The sequence below is a fragment of the Equus caballus genome, chromosome 2 (assembly GCF_041296265.1).
Source record: "Equus caballus isolate H_3958 breed thoroughbred chromosome 2, TB-T2T, whole genome shotgun sequence".
Taxonomy (NCBI): Eukaryota; Metazoa; Chordata; class Mammalia; order Perissodactyla; family Equidae; genus Equus; species Equus caballus.
This window is the reverse complement of record NC_091685.1, coordinates 69,372,999-69,389,182: the sequence shown is the minus strand read 5'-3', so window position 1 is coordinate 69,389,182 and position 16,184 is coordinate 69,372,999. Positions and strand designations below refer to the sequence as shown.

General features: G+C 33.5%; 1 protein-coding gene across 1 annotated transcript in view; it reads left to right on the top strand.

Annotated features, from left to right (window-relative positions):
* GALNTL6 (polypeptide N-acetylgalactosaminyltransferase like 6) overlaps positions 1–16,184 on the top strand; it is a 1,097,978-nt gene that overhangs the window by 460,004 nt on the left and 621,790 nt on the right. The window contains exon 5 of the mRNA XM_070257090.1: positions 9,862–10,028. Within this exon, the coding sequence (XP_070113191.1) occupies positions 9,862–10,028 (167 nt within the window). The remainder of the gene's footprint in view (positions 1–9,861; positions 10,029–16,184) is intronic.

Genomic DNA, 16,184 nt, shown 5'->3' with positions numbered 1-16,184 from the left:
TCAAAATTTAGTATTTTGAATGCATTAATAAAATTTCTAAATTTCTGGTAAGTATTTCTAAGGAAAAACAAAAGAGAGAGAAACCACCAATTACCACTATCAGTTATGAAAGAGTGGATATCATTAAACTTCCAACAGACATTTGAATCATAATGAAGGGATATTATAAACATCATCATGCCAACAGTTTGACACAGACAAAATATAAAATTTTCCTGAAAATCCAACTGATAACATCACAAAATGAAACAGAAAGTCTGAATATCCCTAGAGCCAAGAAATATATTACACTGGTAAGTAAGAGTCTACCGACAGCATTCCGATTTCTAGGCGAGATGGAATAAACACATTTCACTCTCATCCCGTTGAACTCAACTACAAAATCCGGACAGATGGACGGCCAAGCTAATTGAGGATACTAAAAAAAAATAGCAATAGATGGAGTACAGAACGACATGAGAATTCAAAATAGCACTGAAATAATGCTGAGATCTTGAGTTTTTTAAAACATGTTTAACAGTTGAAAGCAAAAATATATTTTCTGGTGTGATTTTCGATGTACGTAGATATATAAGACAACTGTAGCTTAAAAGAGAGAGTGTAAAGGGACTATATAGTAATAAGATTTCTATATTAAAAGTGAAGTGGTAAAATATTAATTATAAATACACTGGAAAAATAAAGTATGTGTTTTTAATCTCTAAAGCAAACACTAAAATATTATGCAAAGATATCATCAAAATCACAATGGATACATTGAAATGGAATATGAATAAATGTATAAATAAACGAAAGAATGCAGAAAAGGGGAAGCAAGGAAAAACAAAAACAAAGAAAACACTCCATTCAACAACAGCAGAATAATATTCTTCTCAAGTATGCAAGAAACATTCATCAAGATACACCATATCCTGGGTCATAAAACAAATATTACAAATTAAAAGACTGAAATCTTACAAAGTATATTCTCTGACCTTAAAACAATTATATCAAAACTTAGTTACAGAAAAATAAGACAATCACCACTTAGAAATTAAAAACATATTTTTAAGTAATCAACATGTCAAAAGGAAGTTTCAAGGGATATTCAAAATATTTTGAAATGAACAAAAATAAATACTTATAAAATTTTGATATATTTATAGTAATTCTTAGGATGAAATCATTCTAGTCTCCTATCAATCAATGGTTGTAAAAAGAAAGAAAAAAGTCCTCAAGTCAGTAATCTAAGCTATTACCTTAATAAAGTGTAAAAGGCGAGGCCAGCCCAGTGGCATAGTGGTTAAGTTCACATGCTCTGCTTCAGCCACCTGGGGTTTGTGGGTTCAGGTCCTGGACACAGACCTACACACCCTCGTTGGGCCATATTGTGGTGGCATCTCACATACAAAATAGAGGAGGTTAGCACAATGTTAGCTCCGGGACAATCTTCCTCACCAAAAAAAAAGAAAAAGAAAAAGGGGAAAAAGACAAGTAAAATTAATTCAGAGTAAATTTCTTACTGTAATTGTGGAATTACCTCTATCTCCTTACAGTTCTGTCAACTTTTGCTTCATATGTTTGAAACTCTTGTTAGGTGCTTAAACACTTTGTGCTGTTGTGTTCTCTTAATAAGTTGATCTCTTTATTGTGAAATGAAGTTCTATATCCTGGTAATATTTTTTTGCTTTGAAAACTATTTTGCTGGCTATTAATAAAGCCAATATAGCTTTCTTTTTATTAGCGTTAGCATGCAGAATCTTCTATACATTTACTTTTAAACTTATTTGCATCTTTATATTAAAAATGAGTTTGTTGGAGGCAGCAGACGGCAATCTGATGAATTGACAATCTCTTCTTTTTATGTATATGTTTAGACCATTTACATTCAATGTGATTATTGATATGGTTAGCTCAAATAGACCATTTTGCTATTGCTTTTCCATTTGTACCCTTTAGTCTGTCTCCCTTCCTCTGTCTCTACCTTCTTTTGGACTACTCACATATTTAATCATTCCATTTAATCTTCTTAGGGAGGTATAGCAGACATAACTCTTTGTTGTGTAATTTTTCTGGTTGCATTAGGTTTCATGGAATATAACATTAACTTATCATGGTGTACATTTAAGTAATATTGTATGGCTTCCTTTATAATATAAGAACCTGACAATAGTGTACATCGATTTCTTCACTTCTGGCCTTTAGGCTAATTGTTTCCATACATTTTGCTTCAATTTATGTCATAAATCTCAAAATACATTGCTATCTTTTTTGCTACACATTAATCAGTTATCTTTATAAATGATTTAAGTAACAAAAAATAGTTATTTTATTGTTTGCCACACAATTACCTTTTCTGTTGCTTTTTATTTTTTTGTCTAGATATAGATTTCCATTTGGTATAATTTTCTGAAGGACTTTCTGTAACATTTATTTTTGTGCAGATCTTCTGATAAATGAGCACATTCAATATTTGCATGTCTGAATAATTTTTTATTTTGCCTTCATTTTTCAAATATATTTTCATTAACTAAAGAAAACTAGGTTGCTTTTAGTTTTATTTTTTTTAATTTTTCTTTTCTGTACTTAAAGATGTTGCTCCCACTACCTCACTGTCTTACATTATTTCTAACAAGAAATTTACTGTCAGGAGCTGGCCCAGTGGTGTAGTGGTTTGGTTCGTGCACTCTACTTCGGTGGCCCAGGGTTCAAGAGTTCAGATCCTGGGCACAGACCTACACACTGCTCATCAAGCCACGCTGTGGTGACATCCCCCATGCCAAATCACCACATGTGGTGACATCCCAAAATAGAGGAAGATTGGCACAGATATTAGCTCATGGAAAATATTCCTCATCAAAAAAGAATAGTGAAAAAAGAAACCTGCTGTCATTCTTATCTGCATTCCTCTGGACTTTTCTATATTTTTTTCCTCTGGCTGCTTTTAAAATTGTCTTTGTATCACTTATTTTAACAGTTTAATTATGCATACTTATTTTATTCTTCTAATAGTGTAGTGTTAGTGATCCAGATGGTCCAGTGGTCCATGCCTTTTTAGGGCCTGCCTGTAGTCAAATGATGATTTATCATAACTTTTTGTTATAGATTTTTATTCATACATATTCTTGAATGGTTTATTTTCAAAAATACGGAGAATAGATTGTACATTTCACAAAAATTTTTGAGCTAATAAAGCAGTTGCCTAACCCACTTTAAAATATCACAATATTTATATAATTTTAATTGACTGAATTATAATAAAGATATTTTAAAAGGCCAATGGTATGATGATGTTTCCAAAAGATTATATAATCAGAAGTGAAGAATGTTAGATTTGAATTCTTTGCTCTGTGTTATCTAGCTGTGTGAGTTATAAATACTTTTCAAAAACTCTTCAGATCAGATCAGTGTCTCATCATTGTATCACTTCTTCACCCAGTACACTGTTTTGCCAATTTGATTGTAAAATAATTTATGTTTAGCTCTCTAAAACTCTGAGACTCAATTCCCAATTAAACAAGGGACTAAACTTGATGATTTCTGAAACGTGGCTGCAGCTGTAAAACTGTGGTTGCAGCTATGCTCTTATACATGTGGGATCTTAAATGATATAATTTTTTTGTCTGTGAAGAAATTGGATCTCTTTAATTTTTCTATTAAATGTAGGCTAACAGGCAGTTGTCTTTTTTTCTTTTTCGTTTTTTATTTGAAAGAAGGCAGAAGACTAAAATGGCTGTGTTCATTAGAATTGTTTACCAAATATTTCTGATTATATTCCCTCTGGACCATGTAAGATTGCACTTCCTGGGTCCTTGAGCTGTGCGACTGATTCTGAGCAGCCAGTTGTAAGCAGAAAGCAATATGTCATTGGAGAGACGGACCATTTAATTACCAGCTTGAAACCCATCAGCGTTCTCGTTTACCTCCAGCAGAGTGATTGAACATGGTCAGAATGTTGGCTGTTTGCACTGCCTACGAAAAGCAGAGACCCTTCTGCCAACCACTGATGAACAAGCAGCAAAAGCAAGAAAGAGAATATTTGCTGTTTTGAGTCATTGGGAGTTGGAGTTGTTTGTGACCACAACATAACATCCTGACTGATATATTTAGTATAAGTAGATAGAAAAGAAACTATGAAAAATAAATTAAGCCACACCTCAGATAAGCTAACAGAATAACCTAAGGATTGAAATACACAAATACTTTCATCCAAACATTTTACTCACATCTTGCAATCCAAGGGTTTGAGTTTTAAAAACGTGGGACTTGACATTGTATCCAAAACCAAATATTTAGGCTTAGGCGGTGAGAAAGAATGTTTAAGTGACGGTAAGGAGAATACGAAGGCCTTAAGAACCTCAAATGAAAGTTCACCTAAGTGCTCACAGCATAAATTTTGACACTGTTGTATGAATAATAAAATATCTCTTTTAGACAAAAAAAATCACTAATAATTCTGGTACTTATTTCATCTATCTGTAATTAAATTTATTTTTTGCCCTATTCCCATTGTTGAAAGAACAACTTATTTCTTTGTGAAACCAATGAAATTATAAAGATAAATTAACATAGCTATGAAGGAATGACAGTTAAGTATGTTTAAAATAACCAGTGCTGTTAAACTAAATACATTTTTAAATATCTCAGTTTAGCAAATGCCAATAGAGAATATCAGAAAATGTTTGTATATTCTATTTTAGGGCAACAGAGAAGAGTATGAGAAATTTGCCACTGAAGTTTATTTTCAATATTCTGAATGGTTTAGCAGACAGAATGTTTACAGACCAATTTGTTTTTTTGTCAGCTTTTAAAATGCCTTTATGATTTGTCATTTGTCTCAAGTAACTTTTTAAAGAATTTAAACTGTTTCTTTTGTCTCTCTGGTGGAATTAAAATTTGAAGAATGTTTTCCCCATCTATTTAGAGAAATTGTTACTTAACAAAGAAATGTGTTCTTCTCTGAAGCATTCCTAAATTCTAAGTTAATTTTATACAAATACTTATTTTAAAATAATGCAGTAATATGAAGCGCAATAATTACAGGCATTTTCATTTGTATTCCTATAAACTTAAGGCCACCAATGTTTTAATTTGTCCCTATTTTCTCTTTGTAAATTTGCTACATATCTGTAACCATAAGCATATAAATTATGTTTGACTTTATTTTACTTACTTCTTCAGCACAGTTGCATATTGCTACACTGTCTTCATATTTAAAAAATTTCCATTCTCAACCTGACTTGAGATCAAACCTAAAATACACAGGTTGCAGATATGCTTCAGTGTTTCTAGTAATGCTGAGAAGCAGTCATCTGGACCACAACTTCGTGAATCCAATGGCTGACTTTGGGAATTAATTCAATTTTCTTTAGAGCAGGTTAAGTGCTGGAAAGATTAAATACAATTCAATCAAACTAAACACTGTCACAAAGAGGCTGGTTTTCGTTAGAGTAAAAAATCAGATCAACACTCTCATTATTTTTTACCAAAACTATTCCGATCTCTAATCTTTCTGCCTCCAATCCTCACTGTCTTAAATGCATTATCTGCCCTGCTGCCAGAGGAATACGTAAACATGATTCCATCTAACTCATCGCTAACAATACGTGGAATACTTCATGTTGACTGCAGGCTAATGTCCAAATTCCTCAGAGTTGTTTTCAAAAGTCTACATGATCTGTTCTCAACATACAGACTCATCTGTAAGAGTTCCCTAATTCGTTCAGACAAACTTAGTCATACTTCCTTCTGGCTTTCATTGCTTGTGTGCCATCTATTATGTCACTTGTCTCATTTGAGTCTAATCATTTTATATATCTGTCCACTGGTCTGTGAATCCTTAAGGGAAGAAACAGTAATTTATTCATCTTTGTATCTAACTGTCTCTCACTTTCCCTCCTTCAGTGCCTGTCTCTCCCAGTTCCCTATCTCCCTTCCAAAGAGGACTTAACACATAAAATAATGACAATTAAAACAACGACAATAACAGCAACAACAATGATAGTATTTATCAAACCATTGCTATTATCAGACTTAGTAGAGTACTAAGTGCTTTCCATGGGCTATCTAATTGACTTCTCATTAACACATTATGAAGAAGGCTTTTTGTTCTTGCTTTTTACCTCTCCATTGCCCCACCAGAGAGAACTAGTCTTATAGAAGTTCAATAACTTGCTCATTGTTACAAAGGTACTAAGTGACAAAACTATCCTTTGAACCTAGATAGTCTGATATATAAAATGTGATTTTTCAATATTTCAGAAATAATTATCAGCACAGGATATTCGTGAGTTTTCAATGTGGTCTGGTCGAAAAAATAAATTACTGACATTTACGTAAAGAAGATAACTTTACTACTAATAGTCTACTAAATAGGATAAGGTCATTTTTACACGTACACTGTGTAAAGTCCTGATACCATGTAAGATTGCACTTCCTGGGTCCTTGAGCTGTGCGACTGATTCTGAACAACCAGTTGTAAGCAGAAAGCAATATGTCATTTGAGAGACGGCATATTTCATATTTCATATTTGTATTTCATCGGCATAGACTCTGAACATAGCATCAGTAATAATTAAAAAGTTGAAAGAAAGAGTAAAGAATTACTTTGTGTTCAAGAGACTGTTCTCGCCAAGTGCAATATAATTTATATGGCTATGTCTAAGATCTGGTTCCCCTAGAGGCAGACCCTGAGACAAAAATTTGACTGTAATAGTTTTGAGGAGAAATCACAGAAAATGCCTCGGGAGGTGAAGTGAAGAAGTAAGACAGGGAAGGAAAAGTAGCCAGTAAAATGTGCGTTGTCATGATGCTTATCCCTGCGGGCAACTGAGGCTCAACATTTCTAGAAAACTCTGGGAGACAATATGGAAAACACTTCAGCGTATCCCATAGTAGGACTGTTCATTCTCCAACTTCCATCCTTCATTGTTTGATACTTGCTCCTGGGGCGTTAATTTCCTCCAGAACTTCTAATCTGCCTCTGTTCAGAGGTGAGAGAAAGCATTCCGTTGGCTATCTGTAGACACTTATAGTAGGATCCTCTTGGCTTATACTGGGGTGGCAAATGCTAAGGGGATATTGGCGGTGCACCAGCATCATCCGCTAGAGTCTATAACTCATAAGCCTGTTCCCCTTATAAAGCAGGTCTTTACCTTGAGTTACACACATGCAAACTCATAGATACATATGTAAATAGACAGATAGATGTGTATATCGCATATACGATTGCTCTGTTCAACTGGATATCATTTTGTCACTTGAACCTTAATGTGGTCAAAATTGAGCTCATCTTCATGCTCAACTCTTGCAGCCCTCAAATAGGCCCATCACACATTGAGCTCCTATATCATTCTGCATTTCATAAGATCAGTTGCCCATGTCCAAAACATGGGAGTCTTCCTTAACCACATCTCCCAGACATTTATCATGTCATTTCAATTTGATTCCTAAATATATCTTGAACTTGTCTTTTGCAGGACACCTTCAACTCTTTCTTGAATTTCTTCAACACTTTCCAAATTGGTTGAGGCGCCTCTCTTAAATACTCCTATAGCACCCTATTAAACTTCTACACCAGCAATTTCACTTTAAAATTTTAACTGTCTGTTTGCCATTCTGTATCTCCTATTTTACTGTAAATGTCTTAAAGTCGGGGACCAGGTTTTTCTCATCGTTTTACGTCCATTTGGATCCCGGCTTCTATCAAACCTGTAGTAAATGATTGTGATTTGAAGGAATGAATAAGCAGAAGGGATCCTTTTACTTGTGTGTGGTAATAATGTGAGCTCACATAGGTGGAAATTTTTGAAAACATTTTTGCAAGGGAAAGCCTTATTTGCATATGGTCATTCTTACATCCTCTAGTGTCTGCCTTTTTTCTGAGTGGATGGTATATAGCTATTAAACATCACTTTAAAGTCGTAAGCCTATTGAATGCTTAGAGGATATTACTCTGAATGCAATTTTTACTTAAATTAATAAGCAAGTGACATGCAATGTCTCATCTTAACATTTCAAAAATAATTTCCCTTCTTGGGAATATCAGTTGCATTCCAAGAGCATTGTTAAATCTGGTGGTTTGCACAAGTAGGTGCAATTTTCCTGAATATTGATATAGAGAAGCACACTTATCTTGAGCCTTTGGCTTCCTTTGGAAGAATGTATGGTTTTACATAATTAGGACAAGGTGTATTGAACTATTTTAGCACTTTTCCAGATTTGTGCACTATATTTGAAAGCATCTGTCTCTCTACACTTCCTTCGAAATCACTGACAGATGTTTCATCCATTACCTTTTTTTTTAATCATTTTATGGTAGTCTAAAATGAACTTCAGGTTTTTTCCAGCATTTAATGCCTGTTTCATAGTATCATATTGATGGATTTTCCAACTCTTGCCATTGTAATCAAAATCTACTTGTTTTATAAATATTTACAAATATTAAATTCAGAGTTTAAATGATTGATAATAAAGGGATAGGATAAAAAAGGAAATGTTTATCTTTGTATATTTAAATTATTTGTCTAAAATATTTAATTTTCTTTCATCTCCTAAATAGTTAATTTTTTGCCTTTAATTATCGTGTGTCATACTTTCCCAAGCTGTCAGGTACTGTCTCTTGTTTTAGATCACAGCAATATTTAATACATCCTGTTGAGATCATAGTAAAATGAAGTGTCGAAAAGACTGGGAAAAAAAAAACATATTTTAAGTAATGTTTTGAATATTGGTACATTTTTATACATCTTGGTAGAATCTATGCTTACTTCAAAATCATGATATGGTTTGTTTCCTCATCTAGACTAAATAGTAGTCTGTGTCCCAGCAAAAGATGAAGATCTTTTAAATAGAATTAAATCAGATGGTTTAAAGAGAAATTGTGTCTGTTTCTAGATTTCTACTCTCTTTTTTGTTTCAGGTTATCTTGGAAACAGAGTGTCAGGAAATTCATTGAATTTGCTAATTGTTTGAAATTTTACCCTTTTTCAGTTTTGAAGTAACTCAACGATTTCACAAACTTATAATGAATTCTTCATCTTCAATAAAGCTTGGACAACTACAGTCAATGCTGAGTTAGAAATTAAATGAGATTTGAGACCGGGTTCCTGCCCTCATGTGGCTTACAAATTAATTACATAAATCATAAATATGCAAAAAATAGCAATTACATGTAGTAAATTGCTTTTAACTAAGCTAAAAGTTAAAGTCTACTTCCTTTTTGGCATTTCATATTGTTTTACAATGAGAAAAGCAGCATGAGATTTTTTATAATTTCCATTAGAAATGTAATACTGCCTTGGTTTGGATCTTAACATAATCTTATTATGTGGTTGTATCAGTGTATGAGTACTGAAGATTAAATCTTCATGTGTTTCATTCTAAGACTGTCATTTTCCCCCCCTAGAGCTTTAAATGCTGCCCAGCCATTGAAACATACCACAACCAAGATTGATTAATTAAGCATAATTATTATAGAAGTTGAATTTCCAAAACTTTCCAGGAAACCCGTCTAAACCTTAACCACGTCTTCAATGGAGACAATTTTAATGCATAAAACTTATCCTTATTACTATTAGATAAAGTAAGAGAAATGTACTTCAACAAGAACACAATATTTCAACACACTTCTTACCTCGTATTTGAGCCTCTGATGCAAAAGAGGGTAAATAATTATTTCATTACGAGTGAATGTGAAAAGAGATCATTAATGAATTCCATGAATGAGTAGAGTCACTATTATGATGCACGAGCTCTGATTGGGAAAGTATCAGACAAAGTCTAGTTTTCACAGCTGTCTGATACACAATGAGTAAAGAGTAGTCAAAGATATACTAAAGGTTTGCATTTGACATAGCTTTTTTCTTCCTCTATCATCTCCAGTTGTAAGCACAAGATGTACCTGGAAAGGCTGCCAAACACCAGCATCATCATCCCATTTCATAACGAAGGTTGGACTTCACTCCTGCGTACCATACACAGTATAATTAACCGAACCCCAGAGAGTCTGATAGCAGAAATCATTCTAGTGGATGACTTCAGTGATAGAGGTAAGACACGGTTAATAGTATTTTATGTGATTCTGTTATTACCTACATAATCATTACAGGCTTAAAAAAGAAAGGATTATTGTGATGTTTCTTTCTGATTCTATCTGAAAGGTGATTATGAAGTCTTGTCTATGTTGTGATTTCATAAAATGTTGGCTAAATGCAAAAGAGACTGAAGGAGAAGTTATTGGTGTCATTTGGGGAACTATAAGAAATTTGCATTACATTTCTGTTATAAATTAGACACGTTGGCAAAATGCCTCAACTTCTACTTTCAGCTTCAAGACAAACACTGAAAAATACGTTCTTGTAAGTGCATATGAATGGTGAAATATTACAGTAGAACTATAAAATCTGTTTCTGAAAAGGATCTCCTCTATTATTCACCAGTATGATATATTCTCCAGGCTGTGCCTGTGTTACTTCATAAACACCAGAAATTATAAGTAACACAAATAAATATTCTTACTTGGCAACTCTAGCTATTTTATCATATATGAACAATAACAAAAATATAAACCTTGTGTAACAGTGTACTATTAAATTTGACTTAATTTTTAATGTTTTTACCATTCTAATAAACACAATTGGCTTACAAGATGGGAATAAAATTATAAAATGTTTCCTAAGATTAGGACTTCATAAATCACATTTGCTCTAAACGTGGGAATTTTTAATATTGCAGAAAACCTAAAGTTCCTCTTTCTTGGCTGGTGTGAGTGGAAAGGAAGAAAACTTTTCTAATGATATTCATCTATTTGGGAATATATTTTATTGCATGAAGAAGCTCTGCTTAACTATACTGTACATCTGTAGGAAGAATGGCAGTAAAATCGTTTGATTGCTTACTATTCCTATGCCTCACCAGAGAATACATCTTGAGATGATACGGGTTAATTGAAGTTTTGGAAATTTCATTTGCAGCAAAAATGTCATTTTCTTCATAGCAATCAAAAATTCTGTAAAACTGCTTAGTGGGTTAGTTTTGAATTCTAGTCTTCAATGATTCACATCAGACACTGATTCAGAGTTTGCCTAATATTAATGTGTTGAAGTTTATATGACAAAAATGAGGTTGTCTAACATTGTTCCGTTAAAATAGTAAAGTACTACCATGGTAATTTAGGTTGATTTCAAGCAGTTTTTGCCTATCATTGCTTAGGCATGTATGCACCCGGTACCAACCCCGGATACATACCAGTATCTAAAACCAAAACTTAATATTTAAAAATTAATTTAAATAACATGTTGATTTCTTTTTCATTTGAATTGAAGCTACATATTTCAAAGTAGTCATTATTATCTCAGGCCAAAAATAGGCATTTAATGTGTTAAAGCTAAAACTTTACTTTTAAATAAAAGAGTGAAAAAGGGAATAAAGATCTGGGGTTGTACATCACCAAATAAATGTTCTTTTTTTGGTTGGCTGGTACCAAGAGAAATAAGACAGTGTTATCTGTGGAGAATTTTCTACATAATTAACTTTGTCTTGGTAAACTATTTATTACAGCAGAATTTTGACCTGAGGGTAATATAGTAGGAAACACTTGGTAGCAGAAAATTGTGGTTTGTAGAGCATTTCTTGCTGAATATTTCTCAGGGGTATTTTTCGATTGAAAGTCTTTAAAGAAGGAGAAAATAGTGACATCTACATTTGTCTTCACTTCAAATCACTGTCATCTTTTGTACAATAGCAACTTTGATGGACTATCCTTCTGTGTATAACGTTACCTGAGAAGTAAGTGTGTTCTAAAAGATTGTCGGTGTAATTAGTGTTAATGAAGTAGGACAACACAAAAAGGATTATTTGGGATAGTAATGGTGATTTTGACCTTCCTATTGGACATTTTTAAGCATAATAATTATTTTAATGCTTTGGTAAATCTTTCATTTATATGTTCTATTCCTACGAACTATAAAGTTGAAAGCATTTTATGAGCATCAAACTTTCAAAAGTTTAAATGTTTTTGAATACTGCTTTTCATTATATTACCCTGTTGAAATGTGTAAAAGTAAACTTTGAAAGAAATCAGTGATAAAAATACTTCTATAATCTTTTAGAATACATCATAGTTCTAAAGTTGCATGAAATAAGAGAAACCCTTCTACCAAATTTTTGTTTCAGTTGACAAAATCTCATCTGATAAAATATTGGGATTTAGGTGAATCTAAGAAACATCACTCCTGCTTTCTGAAATATGGGAAGTATAGAAAATTAACATGACAAACACAGGCTAGACTCCCAACACCAACCATTAACTGTACGACGTTGCATAAATTAACCTCTGTGTCTCAGATTTTTTTATCGAAATGGGAATAAGTAACTCCTTAGTTATCTAAGTAACTCCTCAAGGAGAAGTTATGATGGAGAGCTGCCGAGGATGGTACAATAATGAATGCACTACTCAATAGAAGGATTGCTCTCAACTCACCAAATACTACCGTGCTACTGTGATATAAATAGTCCCCACACTTTTTTGAGGAGATCTTCTCAATTTAATCAAATCTACTCCACAAGAATCTGTCTATCTATCTATCTGTCTATCTGTCATCTCCAGAAGCAACAGAAGTCAGAGGGCATGTGAAGACAAATTGTGGGAATTCACAACATGTTGGAAAACTTAGGACTGCTTTAACATTTAAGAAATCTTCAGTTTTGCCAATAAGCAGGTAATTTACTACAGATAATGAAAAAAGAATCAATTCTAGAGTTTCACCAAAAGGAGGCTAGATAGAGCATGTTGCCTACCTAAATTATATGAATGGCCTTACATGAGTGTTTATCAAAAGTCCTTACAAGATTATTTTCACTATTACAAGAAAAGGGATATATCTCAAGGCATATTTTGTTTACAGGGCCTCTAAGACAAAGAAGTTTTTTCTGCTCCTTTTTATTCTGATATTATCTATAGCCATGCTGTTAAAAGCTATTATATTTTATACTTTAAAGAATACTTATACTTTTTTTTGGACAAACAAGAAATCATAAGCCTGTAATGTGTAGAGTCTTTTTCACCAATTCTTTAAAAATCAAGTTAAGGGGGCTGGCCCGGTGGTGTTGTGGTTAAGTGTGTGCACTCTGCTTCGGCAGCCCAGGGTTTGCAGGTTCAGATCCCAGGCGTGGATCTAGCACCACTCGTCAAGCCATGCTGTGGTGGCATCCCACATAAAATAGAGGATTGGCACAGATGTTAGCTCAGGGACAATCTTCCTCTTCCCCCCCTACCAAAAATAGTCAAATTAAGTAAGCTAGGAAAATTTTAAAGTACAGGAAGATATAGAGGTTTTTTGGCTTCCTTTAGAAAATTATTTCTGAAATGCTACACTTTATATTTATTTTCAGAAATATATGTCAATTCCGATTTGATTCAGTACGCATCTTAACACCTTTACACTATGGCTCTCCTAGATATTCTGCAAAGTCCTTTGGCCAAAGGCAACACAACTTTGATGAGACTGAATTAAATATGGCTGTCTCATGTTGTATGTCCTCCAGGTCAATAGAATAGCTACACAGGCAAAAGGAAAAAAAAAAGGAAAGCCAATATGTTAGCCATGTTAATAGCACAAGTGTAATATTGCTTGAAATCATAGTTCAGAAACTTGTAAACATTATAATGATGGGCAAATTCTGTAATAGTTGGTTTCATGCAAGAGAAAAAATACAAAAATGTTTTATAATTATAGAATAATTATAAGTGTTGCAAAGTGATTTTAAATAACCTGCTTGAATAGAGTTGACCCAGTTATCAAAGTGCTTTTCTTAAAAAAAAAAAAAGTGCCTATCCCATCCAACTGTTCTCAGTTTAGATATTTTTTCTAAAGCGAGCTTGGTAAACAGAATGTTGTTTTAGCCTCAGAACATAAGCTTACCGTCCATAAAAACATGAAAGTACAGGCCTGCAGGTAAGTTTTCAACAGCAACACTGTTTTTTGGTATCTGAAGCTTACCAAAGTTAGTGAATGTGATTTTTTTTCCAGTAAGCTTTCAGAAATACATTTAACAACTTAACTTGAGGCCTATAACAAGGCTTCATGATGACTTTAAAGCAGGACTAATCCTGGGCTTATCTCCAAATTCCAGGCAACCTTAACAGCATCCACATGGGAAATGTTGAAATGTGTGAAATAAGCTGGGGCTTAACCTCATAGACAGGGTATATTTGAACCTGACAATTCTCTAAACTTTGTGTGCTTAGACGAATGCAAGTTCAAATTGAGGATAGTCACAGGAGAGCTGCTGACACAGTTCCCTTAATGCAAGTATGGAGGTACTACTGTGCAGTGGGTACACACACACAAACACGGGTGCACACGCACACACTTGCTCACAAGCTTGTTTCAAACTTCCTGGTCAGGAAAGATAGGTAGCTGAGTATTTGAGTTTCACAAACACCTGTTATTCTCCATGTATTAGTTAGAGGGAAAATCAGAAACTTGAAACTATCCTCGCAATCTGCAGAGTCAGCAACTTTAAAGAAATCCAACTTACTTTTCCACAGATGGCATAGATCCTTCTACTCAAAGTGTGGTCCACAGACCAGAAACATCAGCATCACATGGAAGCTTATTAAAAATGCAGAATCTCAGAGCCATCCAGACATACTCGAATCCCCATTTCAACAAAACCTATGTGGAATTTTTGTGCAAAGCAAAGTTTCAGAATAACTGTCGTGTGTTTCAAAATTGGGGTTGAAGCTTCAATGAGAAATACAGATGCATAAATAGCATAACTTCAAAAATCTTCTGTTTCTTGTACATATTATTATGAGATAAATTTTTGTATTTGTTTTTACTGTTTAGCATTTAATTGATATTGGATTTTTAAATCTATAAATGAAAAGTTGGGATGGAAATTCTATAGCATTACCTCTACATTATTTTATATAATATTTATTATTACATTTATTTGATAGACTTTGGCATTTTTCATAAATTTCTAGACATTTACTCTGCTTTCTTATGAACTCATAGCATTTTATGTTTAATTTCAGGTTACTGTTGCTAATCCTCCCTTGACAATTTTCCTCCTTTTTAATACAAATGCCTTCCAAAATTTTGTAGGTTTATTTTGCTTTGGAATCATGCAATAATTTTCATGGAAGTTCAGAATGAGAAATATATATATAAATGATACAGCAATTTTTTTTCTTTTTTTTTTCTGAGGAAGATTAGCCCTTGGTTAACATAACATCTGCTGCCAATCTTCCTCTCTTTTTGCTGGAGGAAGATTAGACCTGTGCTAACATCTGTGCCAATCTTCCTCCACTTTATATGTAGGTTGCCACCACAGCATGGCTGATGTGTGGTGTAGGTCTGCACCCAGGATCCGAACCTGTGAACCCAGGCCACTGAAGCAGAGCACGTTGAACTTAACCTCTATGCCATGGGGCCTGCTCCACGATTTTTATTTTTACTTTTACTTTTTTCCTGAAGAAGATTTGACCTGAGCTAACATCTGTTGCCAGTCCTCCTCCACTTAATATGTGGGTCACTGCCACAGCATGGCTTACAAGTGGTGTAGTCTGTGCTGGGGATCTGAACACACAAACCTGGGCCACCAAAGTGGAGCATGCCAAATGTACCACCATGCCATGGGGCCAGCTTCTAAAGCAATTTTTTAAAAAGCCATATTACCATAAAAATCTTAGACTATTCACATGGTTTGAAGTGTTTATAAATCTTTAACATAGTGAGAATATTCAAATAATTTCACAAATGATAATGATGAGTCTTGAATTTCAGGTTCTATTTTACTCAAATGGTCTCAAGTCCACATTAAGGAAAGTTTCCATAAGCAGACAAACCAGTTAGCACAAGTTTTACAACTATTCAAAGTTGGAAGATATCATCAGTGAGAAAAAGTTGTAAAATAGATGAAGAATGGTAGTGCATTTCTATTTTATATGATAAAATACTAACACTAAAGTGCATATAAAGATTCTGAGATGACAGTCAACAAAAATGTTTTAGTGCTGGCATTCCATCAGATACTCCACTAGACTATGAGACAAGCAATTTTTATGTCTCAGATTTATCGAGAGGTAGTCACTCTCAATGAATCTTGGAGTTGTTTAAATTTAATATTCATATTTTAAATATTAAAGATAATTGTATTCTAAAATAAAAATACAATATTAAATACTAATAAGTAGG